This window comes from Podarcis liolepis (genome assembly GCF_965112155.1).
Source record: "Podarcis liolepis genome assembly, chromosome: 9".
Classification (NCBI taxonomy): domain Eukaryota; kingdom Metazoa; phylum Chordata; class Lepidosauria; order Squamata; family Lacertidae; genus Podarcis; species Podarcis liolepis.
In genome coordinates, this window is record NC_139564.1 from 13,509,504 (window position 1) to 13,530,202 (window position 20,699).

At 45.3% G+C, this 20,699-nt stretch overlaps 1 protein-coding gene across 1 annotated transcript in view; it reads right to left on the reverse strand.

The window, feature by feature from the left end:
• Positions 1-279: 279 nt before the first annotated feature.
• The window catches only part of SCD5 (stearoyl-CoA desaturase 5), a 45,644-nt gene continuing 25,224 nt past the window's right edge, over positions 280-20,699 (reverse strand). The window contains exons 2-5 of the mRNA XM_083458971.1: positions 16,573-16,703; positions 13,180-13,385; positions 9,008-9,240; positions 280-4,898 (exon numbers count right to left, since the gene is read on the reverse strand). Coding sequence (XP_083315097.1) covers positions 4,708-4,898; positions 9,008-9,240; positions 13,180-13,385; positions 16,573-16,703 — 761 coding nt within the window. The 3' untranslated portion in view covers positions 280-4,707. The remainder of the gene's footprint in view (positions 4,899-9,007; positions 9,241-13,179; positions 13,386-16,572; positions 16,704-20,699) is intronic.

A 20,699-nucleotide genomic window follows, 5' to 3' on the forward strand; every position in this document is an offset into this window, starting at 1 on the left:
ATACAAGGAGTAAAAGTCAATCCCCAAAGCTACATCAACTGCCTTTTAAAATATATTTTGCTTGGAAATTCGTAAGTACTGTACATCACATGCAGCAGAAGCATTAGCATAACTTATAATCAGCTCTTATGTTTCAATGGTCATAAAGTTGTGTGTTGTGGATTGTTTTGTTTTTTTTTAAGGGGCGGATTAAAGTCTCTACGAAATACAGAATTTTTTAAATAAAAAATGTGCATGCCTCTATAGCCTTGACGCGTTAGAATAGAAATTAAGTATCCAAACATTTAAAATGAAGCTTTATTTGGTTTTAAGACGTCATTTAGCTGTACACATTTACAAATGACAATGCATGTGTGACAACAGAATTAATCATTTAAACATACCGATTTTACTTTTTTGGCCCATAAAGCATATCGATGTTAATACAAGTAACCTGCTCTTCAATAAATTAACTGCATATTCAACAACGAAACAAAGCCAAAAGAAGAAGAAGTAAAAAAATAAAAGCAGAGGAGCATTTGTCTTGCCACAAAGGGCAATTCCTTTGTTTCTTTGAATAATGACAATTTTTCACTCCTCAGCTTCAGAACTGTTTAGAAATCCTTTTGTGTGTGCCAGGTGCTTGTCATTACAGATCACGCTGCACCTTTGTCCACACTGCGAACTCCTATATGTTAGACAGAAAGCAGGGAAGGAAAAGCAGAAGTTTAAGTGTGGTCAAGAGGAAATGATGATACCCACAGCGACCAGAGAGACGAGAAGGCCACCCATTTTCTTCTTCCCAGCTTGCCCAACCCAATATCCTGAAGCAGAACCAACATGGCGACCTCCGGATGTCATTAGACTACAGCTCCCACTATTCCTGAAAGTTGCCCATTGTGGTTAGGACTCATGGGAGCTGTAGTTCAAGAACATCTGGAGGACGCTACAATGGCTTCCCATGTGAGAGATCAGCAGTTGAGGAAAACTCTCTCCCTACCAGAACATTGGCGACCATGTCTTCAGCGTTATAGAACTTGGAGCAAATCAGAGACTATTTTGTTCTTCAAGTGGGGCTCACTTCCTTAGCAAACATCTCCAGATGCTCAGAGAACCTGGGGTCAAAATACCCTGTGAGGCATGCTTCTGTGTGTGTAGCCTCTTCTCTCCACACCTTGAATGTGGGCACACATATCCCGATTTTATATAAATTGGTTTCATTCATTTCCCCCCAGTTCTCCTTTATATGGAGAAACAAGCATGAACCACCATAGTGTATCTCCGGATGCGAGGAATACAAATGGTGACAACTAGTCAGGTGATATGTCTCTGAGGAATTTGGAATTTTCCACAAAGGAGCGAGGAAATGTTGATATAATGTTTAACATCCCTTTCTTTATATGATTGAGTTGACTGTGCATCCAGTCCTTCTCCTTTCTTATTTGATACAGTACACAGGACTCCAGAAATCTGCATTACCACTGTGAACAGGTTTACCTATTCATGATAGGCCTCCTTTCCCTCAACTGTCACCTGGGGTAGCCATTCCATTGGACTTCCTCAGTAGGAGAGCTAGGAAGTGGGGCTCATTCCACCAGCTTTGCTAAAACACCAGCTCTCCCAGGCACCTCCTAACCCTGAACTATGCCAGCTGGTCATTATAACTGTTTAAGAATTGGTGCCTGAATTTGATTTTTCCCCTCTTCCCATTTAATTTTCTCATTTAGCTGCATTTTTTCCATGTAGAAATCCATATTTAAATACATACTCAAATGCCCATTTTATCACAAAAATATGTATTTTAATATGTATTTTATGTTAATATACATCTTTTAAAATGTGTTTAATTGAGCCAAATTGCATTTGATTGAGTCGACTGGTCTAGATCTCCCAGATTGTTTATGGATTTCTAAAAATGGATTTTGTTATACTCTTATTTTAAAAGGCACTGTTTGCGTGTTTTGTTGCTGTGTTTTGCTATAGTAGTCTTGATAAACCTATACTGCATTTGATGCTTATGGTTTGTAGACCAAATAAACTGAACTCGAAGAAAATGCATTTTTAAAATGCATTTTGGTATTGTTTTTTAGCTGACAATTGTACTGCATTATTCAGAAAAGTGTGAAATCTGAAGGCTAATTATGCTCTGATCTGTATGCTATATTGGTCTGAATACAGGCCACACTTTTCAGCTAAATCTGACTTGCATAAAACCTGAGTGTGAACCAGAAGCCCAGTCTAACACATACACAACCCATGATTTAAGTAATCTCATTTTAGGGGTTTGGCCCATATTTGGGGACAGCTTATATTTGAACCAATACGGTTTACATTTGAGGGGGTTGCAGATTGAGTCAGTTTGCTTTAAACATGTGAATCAACGGAAATATCCCTCCATTTTGATTTCACATACACATTTCTTTGCACACACGGAGCTATCTATCCCTTTTCAAAATTGATTGGGAAAGCCTTCCTCAGTGGGCAAGTCCCGCATGTGCCTTTAAGCCCCCGTGCCAACAAGAAACGCTAGAAAAGAAAAAAATGTTGACAGAATTACTTCAAATAAAACAATTCACTTGCGCAAACTATGCTTTTAAAGAGCAACTAGTTCCTTCATTCCACTAGAGATTACAATCTGCAGCCATATTTATTGGGCGTAGTCATGAGGACTCAGTCAAGTCAAAAGATCTACTACATTTAACTATAATATTAAATAATATGTAACTTTCCGAAACACCATACTTAAGACAGCTAAGAATTTAGGCTATATCCATCCATGATTTAATTCCACTAAAGCAGTAGTTTTCAAACTGTGTTCTGCTGGGGAACCTTGAAGACCCTCTGGGATCTATCAAGGGTTCTTCAATGTGAAGGCCAACATCGGTGGACAAGCTATATTCAGAGGCCCCTTCTTCACTCTACATTTAAAACCATATCATAATGCTTTGAACAGGTGTGGCTTCCCCTGAAAGAACCCTGGGAAATGTTGTTTAATGAGGGTGCTGAGTGTTGCTAAAGGTAAAGGGACCCCTGACCATTCAGCCCAGTTGCAGACGACTCTGGGGTTGCGGTGCACATCTCGCTTTACTGACCAAGGGAACCGGCGTACAGCTTCTGAGTCATGTGGCCAGCATGACTAAGCCACTTCTGGCAAACCAGAGCAGCGCACAGAAACGCTGTTTACCTTCCCGCCAGAGTAGTACCTATTTATCTACTTCCACTTTCAGATGCTTTTGAACTGCTAGGTTGGCAGGAGCAGGGACCGAACAATGGGAGCTCACCCTGTTGCAGGGATTCGAACCGCCGACCTTCTGATCAGCAAGCCCTAGGCTCTGTGGTTTAGACCACAGTGCCACCCACCCACTGTTGTTAGGGGACCCCTATTCTGCTCTCAGAGCTACAATTGCCAGAGTTCCCTTGGATGAGGGACTGATTCCTGGAGCTCTGGGAGGAGAACAGGAGCTGCCCAGGATTCTTGGGAGAAGCCACAGGTATTAAAAGTAGTACAATACTGCTTTGAATGGATAGTGAAGATGAGGACAAAGAAAGTCTACTTACCAGTACTGATCTTCTGCTGCAATGTACAGCTACAGGGGAGTGTTAGCATCACCCTCAATCTCACTTCACCCCACCCTTGTCCAGGTAAGCTGTAGCATCATCTGTGACCTGAGGGCAGCTGTGCAGCTCTGACCCACTGGACCAGCCACTAATGGATGTGGTCATATTTGGGCACCTTTTCAAACTACAAAGAGCAACGTGGAGGCTCAGAAGGCCAGAGACTTGTTTCAGCTGAAAGCATACTTAAGTGAAGATCTACTGCTTAGATCTCTGAGTGATATGCAATAACATATCCAAGGATTTCTGACTCCCAGTCATTCGACAAATAGCGACAACTAAAACAATTCCGTGCAAAGCTCCACCAGCAAGTTGTGCATCTTGGAGCTTTGATGGTCCCCAACCAAAGAGACTTTATGCTTAAGAGTGCAAGGGATTCTGCTGTGTCTGGCCTTGCGCTAATAGCTTATCTCTTCGTTGCCTGTAAAATATGAATATGTATTGGCAACCACCTTCAATCATGTCTGCTGGCCAGTTTTAGAGTTTATGTAAGAAACTGATCTGTTCAGTAAATCAGATGCACATTGATACTTGGGCTTGTGGAACCTAGACAATAACGTTGCAGTGTGGATTCCAGCCACTCCATTCCATTTCTCACCCCAATTTATATGCTCCGTCACTCAGAAGGCATTCCAAGGCCATTGAGCGTGCTCAGTCGCCACCGGGCTGTATGGGGAAGCTTCTCCCTTAAAGAAAATGCTGCAGACCTCAGGATTCCTCCAAATTGACCTCCTTCTTTTGCAAGGGAGGTGCTGTTTTGGGTACATAAACAGCTGCATTCGTAGCTGGTGCACTTGAAATGCAGGAAACAAGCTAAATTTGCAAATCAAGGTCTGAAAGTCTGCTTGCCCTGGAATCCTCTACAGCATTCAGGACTTTCTTGGAAGATGATGTGTTCATGTGTAAAGTGTTGCCTTACAATAGGAAGTTTAAAAACCACTGCATTAAAGTAGGATGGAATTAACCCAGGATTTTAATTTGGCCTATGATCAATGAAAAATACTACTTCCATCCTAAGGGGAAGATTGGGGGTAAGGAGACCCTCCACTCCAATGAAGAAACATACAAACAACACATACAGCAGCATCAATGTTCAGAGACATATTTTGTTTCTCAAAAACTGCCATCTCCAGCCCTCTCTTTGCAAGCTTGGATCATCTCCCTCGGAGCCTGCTTCCTCTCGGTGACCAAGCCCAACCAAAACATGAAGTCAATGAACCACGTGGTTGGGTTGAAGTTCAAGCCAAGCTCGCTAGCTGAATAATCAAACGGAAAGGTGTGGTGGTAATTGTGGAAGCCTTCGCCTGGAAAACAGAACCCAGAAGGGACAGAGAGTGGGGTCAAAAGGTAGAGAAGAAAAAGAAGTGGATGGTAATCCCAATGATCAGAAGCAAAATAAGAGAGGACCTTTAATGTGTGCTAGAAAACAGTTCATTGCAGAAACTTCCATGCTTTTTCAACATTTTGAAAATAGTACGTAGACATCGCTGGTTTCATAATAATTAGAAAGGAACTACTCCATCTTAAAATGCAGTATCTACTACATCCTGGACCCACCTAGTGGGTCCCCCATCCCCAGGTAACTCTTACAAGCCATGATGGTTAAGGGCCAAGTCTACACACAGTAGGATGAATATCTTCCTCTTGTTCACATTGTTGGGTTTGTTGGCATCCATCTGATTCGAGAGACAATGGAGTCTGCCTCCAGGGGTGAACTCAAACTGCTTTGTTGGCAGCACGGAAGTGATCTCCCCAGGGTACCAGCCTGGGCAGTGTGTCTTGAGGTCCTGAGCTGCCCAGACAGCAAGACTCCCCTCTCAGCCTCATGTGTGGCACCAGCTTGGCTGCAACAGCTGAAACTGATCCCAAACCAACCGACTCAAAAGTGCTTTGGATGCCTATTCCAGAACAATATTAGCACGGTATTAAGTTCAGCAGGAAAACCTTCAAAGTGCCCTACAACAGAAGGGTTCCAAAATGTAGCTTTTAATAGCCCATTCACCACAACCTATTGGAAAAGCACTGCTTTGGCAGAGGTGGTGGAGAAGTAAGCTTTATTTGCCGTCTTCAGTGTCCTCTCACCTGTGATTGGTTGTCTTCTTCACAAAACTTGAATCTTTTGCACTTTTGCTGTTGTCTCGTCTGCATCATTCCCCAGAGGTCCCCTGAGAACCAGGGGGCCATCTGGGATCTGCCACACGAGAGAGGGAAATCAGGAGTGATTATGCTGGTGACCTTTTCCATCTCACCATTTCGCAGTGAGACCAGGGAGTCAACGTACCAACTGAAAAGTCCTTGGGACATTCAGGAATCCCTTGAATTCCATAAGCCTCTGGGAGCAGACCATTGTAATGGGTCCTCCATCCCTGTAGGGGGGGAACTGCTATTGTCAAACTGAACTCCACTAGGAAATGTTTGGTCCAGGACAGCAAGCCAACAGAAACCTCTCCCAACACCCTGTTGTAAAAACCAGGTTGAGGTTATGTCTTGCCATAGCTCAGTGATGTGCTAAGTCAGACCCAGCTCCACCTGGTATGCCAGCTGAGACCCTACCTGCCTGCACACTGTCTCTCCAGAGTGGTACATGGTCTGGTTATCTCTTGCTTAGACTACTGCAATGTGCTCTATGTGGGGCTACCTTTGAAGATGACTTGGAAACTACAACTAATCCAGAATGTGGCAGCTAGACTGGTGAATGGGAGCAGCCACCAGGACCAAATAACACTGGTCCTGAAGGATCTATACTGGCTCCCAGTACGTTTCTGAGCACAGCCTCTGAGCTGTGACCGCCCACAAACCACTGTTGTAAATCTATACCGTTTTCCTCTTCCTCCTCCCTGGAAGGGTCAGGATGGGGAGGTGGTCTCCAAAATTCCTCTTCCTCTGCCTGGTCCCTGACACTCTGCCTATGTCTCACCTGCCCCATGACAACTCCAGCCTGTGTTGATGCCATACCTGAGGGACAAAACTAGGTCACACCACGTGGCCCACCCAGCTCATCCATCCAATTTTCGGTGACAAATGCCAGATCGGCCAACCTCAGCCACCATCAAATTGTAAGCGAGTAATTTCTTATTCTGGACTGACCTTATAAGAGCGATGTCTTTTTATGGACTGAGGATAGAAGGGAAAAGAAGATAATAGCACCGTATCCGGCTTAAATGAACAGACAGCTAATTGCTGTTTTTATCAGCGTCTGCCAAGAGGGCTGAATGAACTCAGACAAAGGGGGGAAGTATGAGACGTGATCGGTAATTGAGAGCAAGGGTAGAATTATTATTAGAAGCGGTACCTGGCATTTCAAAACAATTTGAGCTGTCTTGGGGGCAGTAGCAAAACTGGGTGCTGCCAGAAAGGCAGTGAGACAAAACTCGGATGAGTGGAGACCTAGATCACCTGTAAAGCAGGAAGAGGGTGGGATGGACAAAGGGGACCTTTATTTGAAGAAAAGAAGTGGTGGGCAAGAAAAGAGGGCTTAACTCTTCTCCTAACCATTCCTTGCCCCCTGAAAGCTACATCCACCTTCAGCCAGTGTGGTGTAGTGGTTAAGAGCGGTGGACTCGTAATCTGGTGAACCAGGTTCGCGTCTCCGCTCCTCCACATGCAGCTGCTGGGTGACCTTGGGCCAGTCACACTTCTCTGAAGTCTCTCAGCCCCACTCACCTCACAGAGTGTTTGTTGTGGGGGAGGAAGGGAAAGGAGAATGTTAGCCGCTTTGAGACTCCTTCGGGTAGTGATAAAGCAGGATATCAAATCCAAATTCCTCCTCCTCTTCTTCTTCTTCTTCCCCAGATCCAAATTGGACCCACCTCACTTTTCAGCTCTTCAGTTGAGACCCAGCCTGTCAGCAGGTCTGGACCCTCACTCCAAAACTAGCTCTGTCCTGAATCACTCTTGGGTCATGCAGCAGAGGAGTTTCATTGATCCATTCTCCTTATAAATCATTCCCAAGACGGGAAGATCAACAGCAGCAGTCGCATTCGCTTCCCTCTGCTGCCTCCTTCCTTTGCTTTTTATTCTATTGTGGGGTGGAAAGAGACCAATACAACCACCGTGAGTCTTTATTTCAGTCCAAGTGAAATGAAAGCTTATGCCGCAATCGTCTTTTAAGGCGCCAAGGATCTTTGTTGCCTTTCATGGTCACAAGCCGTTAATTCCAGTGACCTTCCCGTTGCATCTGTGACCTTGAGATCCGAGACAGAATGTGCACGAAGGCAGCGTCGCATCCCCAGTGGCTTCTGGATGCTGCCATTTTGCATTTTTTATTTATGTCCTTTCATTCTCTTAATGTAGTGCCTGGCCTACATAAACGCCAGCAAGGGCATTCGTTGGCTGGTGGTGGCATATCTGGCTCGAGAGAATGTGCAGCTGAATGAGCCATTGGGAGGACTGCTGGTGCTATTGAGTCCAGTAGCACTGCAAGAATAAATTAAGGGGCATAACGGGCACCAGGGTGCATCTGCATTTGCTGGCATCCGTCTGTATTGAAGGACAATGGAGTCCGCTTCTGGGGGTGAAGCCAAACTGCTGGAGAATCACAATAACTCTTGCTCCTGCCTCATATATTGTTTTTGCTGCGTTAGTGGTACCAAAGTGACCTCTCTGGGGTGCAAGCCTGGGCAGTGTTTCTGGAAGACCTGGGATGCCCAGATGACGAGACTCACAGATGTGGTCCAAAGGAAAGCAGAGCAATATGTTTGGCTGCAGGAGTTGCCAGAAGGAGGTGCGCAAGGTGCCATCCAACTGTCTCTAAGCGTGGAGACTGCAGACTGCCAGTCTGGTTAAGATAGGGCTCTACCGGCTGGCTGGATTACTGCAGTGCTAAACCAATGCATGATACTACGATCTAATGCTAGATTAATAGCTGAGTCTCTAAATCTAGCATTAGATAGTGGTATCGTGCAATGGTTTGGCACTGCAGTAACCCAGTCAGGTAACCTTTAGGGTAACCTTTGAAGGCAGCTGTATTTCATCCACCTCCTGAAATGGTTGTGGAGCCAGTACTAATGGGGACAGAGCTCCCCATTGCCTTTGCGATTGCCAGTAAGCCATGAAATGTTGCAAAAACAGTCAGGTCTGGAACCTGAATCTCTGAAGGCCCTCAAACAACACCACCCAAAAAACTGTCTTGGGAGAAGGAAACAAGTTCACCATGAAGTAAGGTGTTCATATAGTTGCTTAATCAACTTAACAGTAACTTCTAGAGAAGTTTGGAAGAAAGCAAACCAAATGCCATCATTACAAATCAGGGGTGAGGAACCTGTGGCTTTCTAGATGTTGTTGGAGGACAATTCCCACCATCCCTGACCACTAGGAATGCTTCCTGGGGCTGATGGAGTCCCGCAACATCTGGAGGGCTACAGGTTCCCCATCCCTGTTCCAAATGCCTCTGGAGACTGTTTTTGATACTCACCAATAGCTCCTATGGTGACAAAGGGGTTCTGCCGAGGATTGATGTTCTTGTTGTATGGCCGATTGCCATACATGTGAGCAGCGCTATTGACCAGCCAAGAAACATTGAGAGAGATGGTGTAACGCAGAACTGAAGCAAGGAAGTACGAATTCCACAAGCTCTCCCCCCAGAAGTACCAAGGCACAATAGTAGGAATGACGAAACACATCAGCACGACCGAAGCCTTATAGTGCCTGCGGAGAAAGGAAAGCAGTGACAGGTCTATGGCTGCATCGCACGAGGGGAAAAGGTCTACGCTGCTGAAGGCCAAGTCAGACAAGTGAGAACAGAAGGTAACAGAAGCCAAATTAGTAAACCATAGACTGCAGTATACATTTAGTGTAAAGCCAAATAATGGGAGACAAACTTACTTTTTGTCTCAAGAGAAACCTGCATGAAAATCCTGGGAAAGGCTGTCAAATTTTTTTTATTATTATTATTCCTGCATTGCAGGGGGTTGGCCCAGAAAATCCTTGGAATCCCACCCAGCTCTACAATTCTATGGTTCTATATGGCAACCAATATCCAGATTCTGATTCCAATTGCTGTTTCGATTCCTACCCTCCTGCATAAAAACCACTGAAGTTTATAAATTCCAGGGGTGAAGTGGGCAGGAAAATGTTTATATTCTACCCATCAGCCAAGTTCTCTGGAGAGTTTGCAGTGGTTTGCCCAGTTGGATTCATGACGTTCTCACTTTTAATACCCACTTCACATCCATTCATTTGCTTCAGTGATGACTATTATTATGACCATTATTATTTATTGAATTTGTATACCGCCGTTCATCCAAAGATCACAAGGTGCTTCACAACATAAAAATACAAACTGAGATCACAAAATACATCATAAAAACAAGAACAAAAACAAACCTAGAACCCCCACAAACGCATTTAAAATGACATAGAATGTTAACCAGGGACGCGGGTGGCGCTGTGGGTTAAACCACAGAGCCTAGGACTTGCCGATCAGAAGGTCGGCGGTTCAAATCCCTGTGACGGGGTGAGCTCCCGTTGCTCGGTCCCTGCTCCTACCAACCTAGCAGTTCGAAAACATGGCAAATTACAAGTAGATAAATAGGTACCACTCCGGTGGGAAGGTAAACGGCATTTCCGTGCGCTGCTCTGGTTCACCAGAAGCGGCTTAGTCATGCTGGCCACATGTCCCGGAAGCTGTATGCCGGCTCCCTCGGCCAATAAAGCGAGATGAGCGCCGCAACCCCAGAGTCGGCCACAACTGGACCTAATGGTCAGGGGTCCCCTTTACCTTTACCTAGAATGTTAACCAGCCAAAGGACTAGTTAAAGAGAAACGTTTTCGTATGGCGCCTAATGCTGTTGAATCCCTTGGTGGTTCCCCCATCTGGTTCCTCCCACCATTCCTCTGTGTCCAACCAGTCCATGACAGCTAAACCCATATAGAACCTTAGCCATAAATCTTGGACTACAAATCCCATCAGCATGCACTCATCTCCCATCAGTGCCAGACAGCAGGTTGGTCGGCAAAGGCTGTATTAGGAGATGTCCAACATCAAACTTCACTTCCCACGCGTGTTCCTCCCACTGACCCCACTCCCTGCAACCCAAACAACCGCAGAACCTTTGTGTCTCTCCAAAATGCTGTTTGCTGCACGCAGCCATTTGAAATAGGCTTTGTTGCAGTCCCAGAATTTCTGCAGATTTGTGCAGAGCAACATCACGTGGAGTGATTGTCATTTGCCAGAATTAGTGTCAATGAGGGCAGATTCCTTCCTCATTAATGCAAATGCTTAGAGTGCATTGCCAAAAAGAAAAAGGAAAGGAAAAGTAATTCTGCAGCAGAAAGGCTCACAAGTGCCCAACTCCCCAATGAATTTCTTTAAGCCTTTCTAGATCTGTCCTTTCACTGGAAGGATAGATCCTGAAGCTGAGGCTCCAATAACTTTGGTCACCTCATGAGAAGAGAAGACTCCCTGGAAAAGACCCTGATGTTGGCAAAGATGGAGGGCACAAGGAGAAGGGGACGACAGAGGACAAGATGGTTGGACAGTGTTCTCGAAGCTACCAGCATGAGTTTGACCAAACTGCGGGAGGCAGTGGAAGACAGGAGGGCCTGGCGTACTCTGGTCCATGGGGTCATGAAGAGTCGGGCACGACTAAATGACTAAACAACAACAAAAACTGAATTTTGAATAAATGTGCAACAAATTTTCATTTCTCATTTAAATTTATGCACCACCCTTCATCTGCAGACCACAGGGTCGTTTGCCATATAAAATTGTTACTGTTGTGAATTTTATTGTGCTATTGTCTTCCTTACTGGAAGAAACTGCTGTACTGAAGAATGCATTTTTGTCTGTCCCTCCCCATATTTGGGAACTACTGTTTACAGAGACTTGCAGTGGCTCTACGGGGTTTCAGACAAGGGAGATTTCCAGATCCACCTGGAGATGTTGAGAATTGAACCCTGGGACATTCTGTATGCAAAGCAGATGCTCTACTGGTGACCTCCAACCCTTATCCTGAAAGATTTGTGCATCCTAGTCTGGCATGCCCCATCTCTTGAAGTTAGGGTTGGGCTGTTAGCTCGCCAGCCAAATGCTCCATGTAAAACCCACAGGAAAGTCAGCAGCGCATCATAATCATCACACAAATCACATTTGCAGGCTCAGGTCACATAATTCCTTGCCCTTGCAGATCTGCATTTCTGACAAAAATAATAATCTGTGCAACTGTACAAGCCCTTAGCGAAGCAGAGGTGGTTGTATTGGTTTCGTCAAGGCTGTTAAATGCTAAGGGTTGTTGCCAATGCTATAGGCCTACTTGACGTAGACCCACTGAAATCAACAGACATTATTTCAGTGGGTTAATCTGAGTAAAACTTAACCAGAAACAACATTGAACAGTTTCAGTGTCTGGGTTATGGCTAACTAAGTTTCACTCATAGATACGGTTGCCATATTTCAAAAAATGAAATTCCGTTGAGCCTTTTTGGGACACTATTTTTGGGAAATTCTGGACATATGGCAGCCCTACTCATTGACCTGCTAAAATTAATGAACTGATCTACTGGTCTACTACCCCTAGTATCTCAAGATTTGTCATGAGAGCGCTTGGACTAAAATTGTCAACCAAAAGCTTTACTTTTCTGGTTTATCACCACCACAGTTATTAACACTAGGCTTCAGTAAAGCAAATGATTTAATTCAACAGAGCCTATATGATATCAAGCGACAGAATAATCTGGCCAAAATAAGGAAATTTTGTCCATGCTATGATTCCTTTCCACCTCATCATTTTGACACTTTGGCACCCTATTTGCAAAATTTAACAATTCCAAAATACAGATGCGCTTTCACTTTCGCAAGATTGAATATACTGTCCTCGGCTGTACTTGAGGGTCGATTTCAATAAATTCCACTGGAAAAAACGGTTATGTCCCTGTGGAGATGGCAGTATTGAGTCAGTGGCTCATGTACTTCTGGCTTGCACTCTTTATAAAGATTTGAGGTTATTACCCCTCTATTATTGTCCATGCCGGGTCGCTCAGCCATTGCTACCGTGTCCTTTCTTTTAGCAGAGAAAGATGATCAGGGGACAGCAAAAACTGCAAGGTTTTTAGCGGGGGCAATTAGAATAAGATCTGTTATTTGATTATTGATGTAACCCCCCCCAACTGTATTTTATATAGTTAAGTTTTTACCACTATCTTCAGTACATTTTATTTTATTTTACTACTATGGCTAGTGGCTGATGCAAATAAAGATTCTTCTTCTGAATGAACTAAATTTTGCAATGTCTGTTAACGTCAATGTGTGTACAGTCATACCTTGGAAGTCGAACGGAATCCGTTCCGTAAGTCCATTCAACTTCCAAAACAATCGAAAACCAAGGCACGGCTTCTGATTGGCTGCAGGAAGCTCCTGCAGCCAATCAGAAGCCATGGAAGCCCAGTCAGACATTTGGGTTCCAAAGAATGTTCACAAACAGGAACACTCACTTCTGGGTTTGCAGAGTTCGAGAGCCAAAATGTCTGAGTACAAAGTCGTTTGGGATCCAAGGTATGACTGTATTCTGAGTAGGATTAGTCATGGATACAACCCTCTGTCTTCTCCTCTTGCTAAGGTCTTTCCCCCTGTCCTCCCGTCTCACTCACTTTCTTTGAAACATGACAACAGGGTCATCCAGCAGGTCACTGAAGTCCAGCTTCCTTCCTTTCTCTATGACATCTCGATGCTTCCGGACAAAGAGCCAGCCAATGTGGGCGAAGAAAAAGCCGCGCTGGGCATTGTGGGGGTCGGCATCCGTCTCTGAGAACTTGTGGTGGACTCGGTGGTCTCGGGCCCATTCGAAAATATCGTTCTGCATGGGGGACAGCAGGAGGGTTTAAGCGATTTGAGTTTGGCATCACAGGCACATAGTTTCAAACACAAGCACAGTTTTCCCGTAGCAGGAAAAAACAACAACTGTTTGTGTCAAATGATATCAGACAGAGTGGCTCGCTTTCCCCCCACCCAGTTCAGCCATTCCTTTTAGGTAGAGAGCGAGGGGCTATTTTTACTGATTACAGTGGTACCTCGGGTTACAGACACTTCAGGTTACAGACACTTCAGGTTACAGACTCCGCTAACCCAGAAATAGTACCTCGGGTTAAGAACTTTGCTTCAGGATGAGAACAAAAATTGTGCGGCGGCAGCAGCAGGAGGCCCCATTAGCTAAAGTGGTACCTCAGGTTAAGAACAGTTTCAGGTTAAGAACAGACCTCCGGAACGAATTAAGTTCTTAACCCGAGGTACCACTGTATAGTTTAGAAATTATGTATTGTAATTGTTTAAGAGTGAACTTCTGTTTAATTATTATTTGCTGGCATTTAATTTTATTGTGTACAGTTATACCTCGGAAGTCTAATGGAACTCGTTCCGGAAGTCTGTTCGAGTTCCAAAACATTTGGAAACCAAAGCACGGCTTCCTATTGGCTGCAGGAAGCTTCTGCAGCCAATCGAAAGTTGTGGAACCCGCGTCGGACATTCGGGTCCCCAAGAACGTTCGCAAACAGGAACGCTCACTTCCGGGTTTTGCAGTGTTCAGGAGCCAAAACGTTCGACTCGCAAGGCGTTCAGGATCCGAGGTATAACAGTGCTATTATATTCTAATGGATTGTTGAACATTGCTTTATCTGATACAAGTTGCTTATTTTAAAGCTTTGTTTATTATTACATTTTTGTATTAGATCAGATTGCTATAAGGTGTGCAACCTTTATTGTTTCTTCAGTTTGTAAACTGCCTTGTGTATAGCAATTCAGAGAGGCAGTATACAAATTAAAAGTGAAATAAAAAAATGTAATGAAATTGGTGGGTAAGAGTGATTTTCAGGAGAAATGTGGTAAGTGCAGGGCCCCTCCATCATCGCTCCATTTCAAACAACCCCTTCCCTTTGGCATACCTTCCAAGTGCCCCAATTTAACTGGGACAGCCACACTTTTATTAAAAGGTGCCCAGGCTCTGCCTTTTTCCTGGGGTGCCCTGATTTCATGCCGCCTGCGGACAAGGGCCATGGAAGCAGCTCCTGCAGTGGCACTGTGTCAGGGACTGGACTGAGGAGGAATGGTGGGAACCGCCCTGCCCTTTTTCTGAACCTTCCCAAGGGCAGGAGGATAGTATTGATGTAGAACAGTGGTTTGCAGAGGGGCATAGTCCAGAGGGGAAAATATTGGGCGAGGAACAGCTAGAAGATGAAACGTGAAGAGAGTGAGAGCGGGGAGATTCAGTGTCCTTGGACAGCATTCCTGACACACACACCCCTTCGCCCAAGATGAGAAGGGCTTGGAAAATGTGAAGAACAGAAAGGGCAATGGCAACAAGCTCAGATTACCCAACATAGGAGTGACGTAGTTTAATGGGGACGGAGGGGGTAAACCTTTTACTGGGAGCAACGCCATTTTTAAAAGAGAGAGATGCATTCCTTTGTCTCTTACTGTGATCATTAAAGAACTTATCGGGTAAGAATGCTCCTTTCATTGGATCTGCTTATTTATTGCCACCAGGGGCAATTCAATTCCCCAATGTCTGACACATTGTGAAGGAGAGCATCCCAACCTTTGGGAAGGAGGCGTGAGGCTCTGGCAAGATCCTGGAGCCCTCCTGCCTCCTTCCCAAAGCTCGTAAAACACTTGCCCAGCTTTTGCTCCCTGTCAGAGCATTGTGCCTCCTTTCCTAAGCTGGGCAGAAGCTTCCCGGGCTTTGGAAAGCTGGCACAAGGCCCATGTCCTGATTTTTATCAGCAGAATGCTGGAGCGTATGTTATGGGGAAGGGCTGTGGCTCAGGGACAGAGCATCTGTCTTGCATGAAGAAGGTTCAGTCCCCATCATCTCCAGGTAGGGCAGGAAGAGATCCCTGTCTGAAAACCTGGAGAGTGGAGTGCCAGTTAGTTGAGACCATGTTGAACTAGATGGATTACTGGCCTGATGTGATAAAATCCCCTCTGCATTGCACCAACCCTAGCTCTAGTTAACTCCCGCTTGGACTACTGCAATGCGCTCTACGTGGGGCTACCTTTGAAGGTGACCCGGAAACTACAACTAATCCAGAATGCAGCAGCTAGACTGGTGACTGGGAGCAGCCACCAAGACCATACAACAGCGGTCCTGAGAGACCTGCACTGGCTCCCAGTATGTTTCCAAGCACAATTCAAGGTGTTGGTGCTGACCTTTAAAGCCCTAAACGGCCTCAGCCCAGTATACCTAAAGGAGCGTCTCCATCCCCATCGTTCTGGACTGAGGTCCAGCGCCGAGGGCCTTCTGGCGGTTCCCTCACTGCGAGAAGCTAAGCTACAGGGAACCAGACAGAGGGCCTTCTCGGTAGTGGCACCCGCCCTGTGGAACACCCTCCCACCAGATATCAAAGAGATAAACAACTACCTGACATTTAGAAGACATCTGAAGGCAGCCCTGTTCAGGGAAGTTTTAAATGTGTGACATTTTAATGCATTCTTAATCTTCATTGGAAGCCGCCCAGAGTGGCTGGGAAAACCCAGCCAGATGGGCGGGGTACAAATAATAAATTACTATTACTATTACCAACCGCTTTGCTTCCATTACACAAGCGTCTGCATGCAGAGTTTTGTTCATCTTGAGGATGAATGAGGAGTTCCTGTTGCAAAGGAATCTACACCCATTGAGCAGCCTGTCATCAGTGGAGAAATGAAATTGTAGGCATGCATGGGCAGTAGCTAGAGCAGGGGTCAACAACCCGCGGCTCCGGAGCCGCATGTGGCTCTTTTACACCTTTGCTGTGGCTCTGGGGCAGATACTAGCGAGGGGAGGAGGCGCATTGTGTGCCCCGACACTCCCCACTGTTTTAAATGTTGCAATGGTTTTGCGGCTCCCAGTTTTTTTTCCTTCGGTCCAAGTGGCTCTTTTTGTCTTAAAAGTTGCAGACCCCTGAGCTAGAGGGATTTGATATCCCACTTTATCACTACCCTAAGGATTCTCAAAGCAGCTAACATTCTCCTTTCCCTTCCTCCTCCACAACAAACACTCTGTTGCTCACCTGAAAGGCCATTGAATTTGCTATAGCCAGGAATATCCGCAATGGTAGCTTGGCTTTGTAAGATCTGTGACTCCACAGGCGATGGGCCCCTGCTGTCACTCCCAGGGCAGTCACAAAGAAACACAGGTATGCTGCAAAACATAAAGGAGAAACAGGGGGAGGGGGAAGAGAAATAAATAAAGTGTAAATACCAAGCAATTGCATCTGTTATTGTTCCTTGTTAAAACATAGCTCAGACTCTCCTAGGTGTTGCTGTTGGCGGGCTATATTTTTCTAATTACATACCCTCCAAGTGTCCTGTTTTTCAGGGACAGTCCCAGAATTACAAAAGGCACCCCAGCTTCTGATTTTATCCCAGAATTCCCTTTTTCCCGCCAGTGCTGCTGCTCAGCTCGAGGAGGATGAGCCAGCGCTTGTCCTGAGCAACGACGGTGATGGTGGCCTCATCCTGTTGCCTCCCCATGGCCACTGCTCCTCGGGCAGCTCATAGCAGCTGCTGGAGAATAAGCAAGAAGGAGAGGCTAGGAAAGAGGTACACTTTTGAATCCGCTGGAAAGGCACATCTTAAAGGTTTAACAACCTATAAATTGATGTGCTTTTTCGCTGCATGGTTTGCCATGATAAATCTCCACTGGTAAGAGTCCCTCACCGAAGAGTCCTAAATTGGGGGCTTTCAAGATTCCAACACAATATACCTGCTGTGCCTTGACCTCCCACTCTGATTGTGTACTGTATTGATTAGAACACTATAGGTTTCGGGCAAAAACCATAACCCAAGTTTGTGTCCTTTATCACTCTAATGTAACCCTCCAAATGCAATATGTGTGCCTGGAAGCACAATTCTGGCCCATTTTCCCAGCATCCCATTCCACAGCACTTCCCAAGCAACTGGCAGAAGAAGAAGAAGAAGAAGAAGAAGAGGAGGAGGAGGAGGAGTTTGGATTTGATATCCTGCTTTATCACTACCCTAAGGATTCTCAAAGCAGCTAACATTCTCCTTTCCCTTCCTCCTCCACAACAAACACTCTGTGAGGTGAGTGGAGCTGAGAGACTTCAGAGAAGTGTGACTGGCCCAAGGTCACCCAGCAGCTGCATGTGGAGGGGCAGAGACGCGAACCCGGTTCACCAGATTACAAGTCTACCGCTCTTAACCGCTACACCACACTAGCAGGTGACAGTACTAAACTCCGACTGTTCCCAAAGACCCTCTCTGCTTTTGATGGTCCATAATCTCTTCTCTCCATGTCTCATCTGACTGAAATTTACAAGGAACACCTTCTGTCCTGCCGTGTCCTCCAGAACTGCAAAAGACTCCTTTGAAGATGTCGGAATCTTTTGAAGATGAAGCTGTCTCCAGCTTCTTATTCCCCATGTCTCTTCAGGGGGGCTTATCTTTTCCTCCCACTAAGATACTGCTCTGTGCTTCATCATAACCACATCCCTCCTGTTGCTTTTATATCACTTTGAGCGTAGCAGCACTAATACTGCCAAGAGAAAGCCAGCTGTGCTCCCACGTCCTGGGAGCCAACAGAAAGGCTTTCATCCGTGCTCCGTTTTGAGATATGTCAATTTTGCTCATCATGTGTGGAAGCGGGAACAAGGAAGCATCATCCAAACAGATTGCGGTCCCTGAAGGAGTCTCTGCCTTGAAGATTGCACCAAATGAGGTGAATTGTTCTCAAAAGCTGTAAACATAAACAACGACAATCGAAAGAATCCTTTGTTGGCATGGTGAGATGTGAGATGTTTTGGACCACAACTCCCATCGGCCCCAGCCAGTACAACTTGATGGGAGTTGTAGTTCAAAACATCTGGCTAGCACCAGGTTAGCAACAATGGCTTGTTGAAAACTGTGCCTCCAACTCCATCCCTTTGTGCCATTGCCAGTTGAATTTCTTGTGAAGGATTGCTAGTGCAGATGAAAACACAATGGAAATCAAAACATAATTTTGGGTTTCGGAACTTGGGGACCAAAAGTATCTAAGTTTAAAAGGTGTGTGTGTGTGTGAGAGAGAGAGAGAGAGAGAGAGAGAGAGAGAGAGAGAGAGAGAGCTGTCAATTGCAAATGGCATGTCTTTAAATGGAATTTAAAACTTTTAAATATATATTTCAGGCTGCTTTTTTCCTAATTTATCCCCTTGTTTTACGGAGCTTAATTTGGAGAGCTGTTTTGGAATGCAGCTCCTTTTCTAAACTGGTCCACGTTTCAACATGTGTTCTGTAGGGCTGCCATATAAATATTCTCATTTCAAACACTGTTTTGAATTGTTTTACATAAGCTGCCTTACATACAAAAAGAGAGAGTAGTTTACAAGTAAGTTTATCAGAAGGGGCCATCTTTCAACGGTAGTCACAGGTTCTGTCCCTAGTGTCTCCAGCTAAAAAGATCAGGTAGCACATGAAATAAAAGGCCTCGTATCATATTACTGGAAAGTCACAGCCATATCATATTACTGGAAGGGTCATAGCTCAAAGGTAGATCACATTCTGTGTCGAGTCTCCGACACCTCCAGCTGGGCTTGGAAGAGGATCCTGCCTGAATTCCTGAAGAACCACTGAACAATACTGCGCTAGATGGATCCATCTTCTGATTCAGTGTAAGACAGCTTCCTATGGCCCAGTCAGAACAGGCAGTACTGGGCCAGATCAGTGGTGGAGAACTTGTCATCCTCCAGGTGTCACTGGTTGGCATTCCCATCAACCCTGACCCTTGGCCATACTGGATGGGGCTGATGGTGTTGAACAGCTTCTGGGAGGTGACCAGTTCCAGATGGGGTTGCCATGTTTTTGCTTGTTGTTGTTGTTTAGTCGTTTAGTCGTGTCCGACTCTTCGTGACGCCATGGAACAGAGCACGCCAGGCACTTCTGTCTTCCACTGCCTCCTGCAGCTTGGTCAAACTCATGCTGGTAGCTTCAAGAACACTGTGCAACCATCTCGTCCTCTGTCGTCCCCTTCTCCTCGTGCCCTCCATCTTCCCCAACATCAGGGTCTTTTCCAGAGAGTCTTCTCTTCTCATGAGGTGGCCAAAGTATTGGAGCCTCAGCTTCAGGATCTGTCCTTCCAGTGAGCACTCAGGGCTGATATCCTTCAGAATGGATAGGTCTGATCTTCTTGCAGTCCATGGGACTCTCAAGAGTCTCCTCCAGCACCTTAATTCAAAAGCATCAATTCTTCGCCGATCAGCCTTCTTTATGGTCCAGCTCTCACTTCCATACATCACTACTGGGAAAACCATAGCTTTAACTATACGGGCCTTTGTTGGCAAGGTGATGTCTCTGCTTTTTAAGATGCTGTCTAGGTTTGTTTTTGCTAATAAAGAGTTAACTCCAAGTTCAAACTGTGTGGTTAACTGACTGGCTCACTCTGTGACACCTTACTAGTTACAGATCAAGACTGTTCCTATTTGCATAGACCCACCTTGTTTTCAGGGTCACACTAGAATACAATGACAGCCCAGAGAATAGTTTGAAGGCACGATTTAGCAAGCTTACTGAAGCTAAGCAGATCCGGTCTGGTCGTTGCCTAGATGAAAGATGGCCTGGGTACTCCAGTTACACAGCTTAGACTTCCATGATGGAACAAATGCAGTATTTAGGGATTCTCTAGATCAGTGTTCCCCAACCTTGGGCCTCCAGCTGTTTTTGGACTACAACTCCCATCATCCCTTGCTAGCAAGACCAGTGGTCAAGGATGATGGGAATTGTAGTCCAAAAACAGCTGGGGGCCCAAGGTTGGGGAACACTGCTCTAGATGACCAGTTTATTGAGAATTCATCTTGACTTGGTCACACAAAGCCTATGCAGAGGTTAGACTATGCCTGGTCTTTATTGAATACTTGTTCTGCTTTGTTTGTGAGGAGATTATGTGACATCCTGCATTCATCCTGATTTGCCCCAAACATTCCAGTGCATTTTCCCCATAACGTTACTGTGGCAATCACACAGGGTCCCCGGACGTTTCACCGTACATTGATCCCTGTGCCACCACTTTATTTCTCGCTGCCACCACCCAGGCCCTACCTGGTACAATACTGAGTCCAGTCAGGTTTAAATTGGAACATAAACTGTTTATTTATTTCAGTTTAACAAGTGTGTGGTTTCATAAACGGTATTGGTCAATACATTCA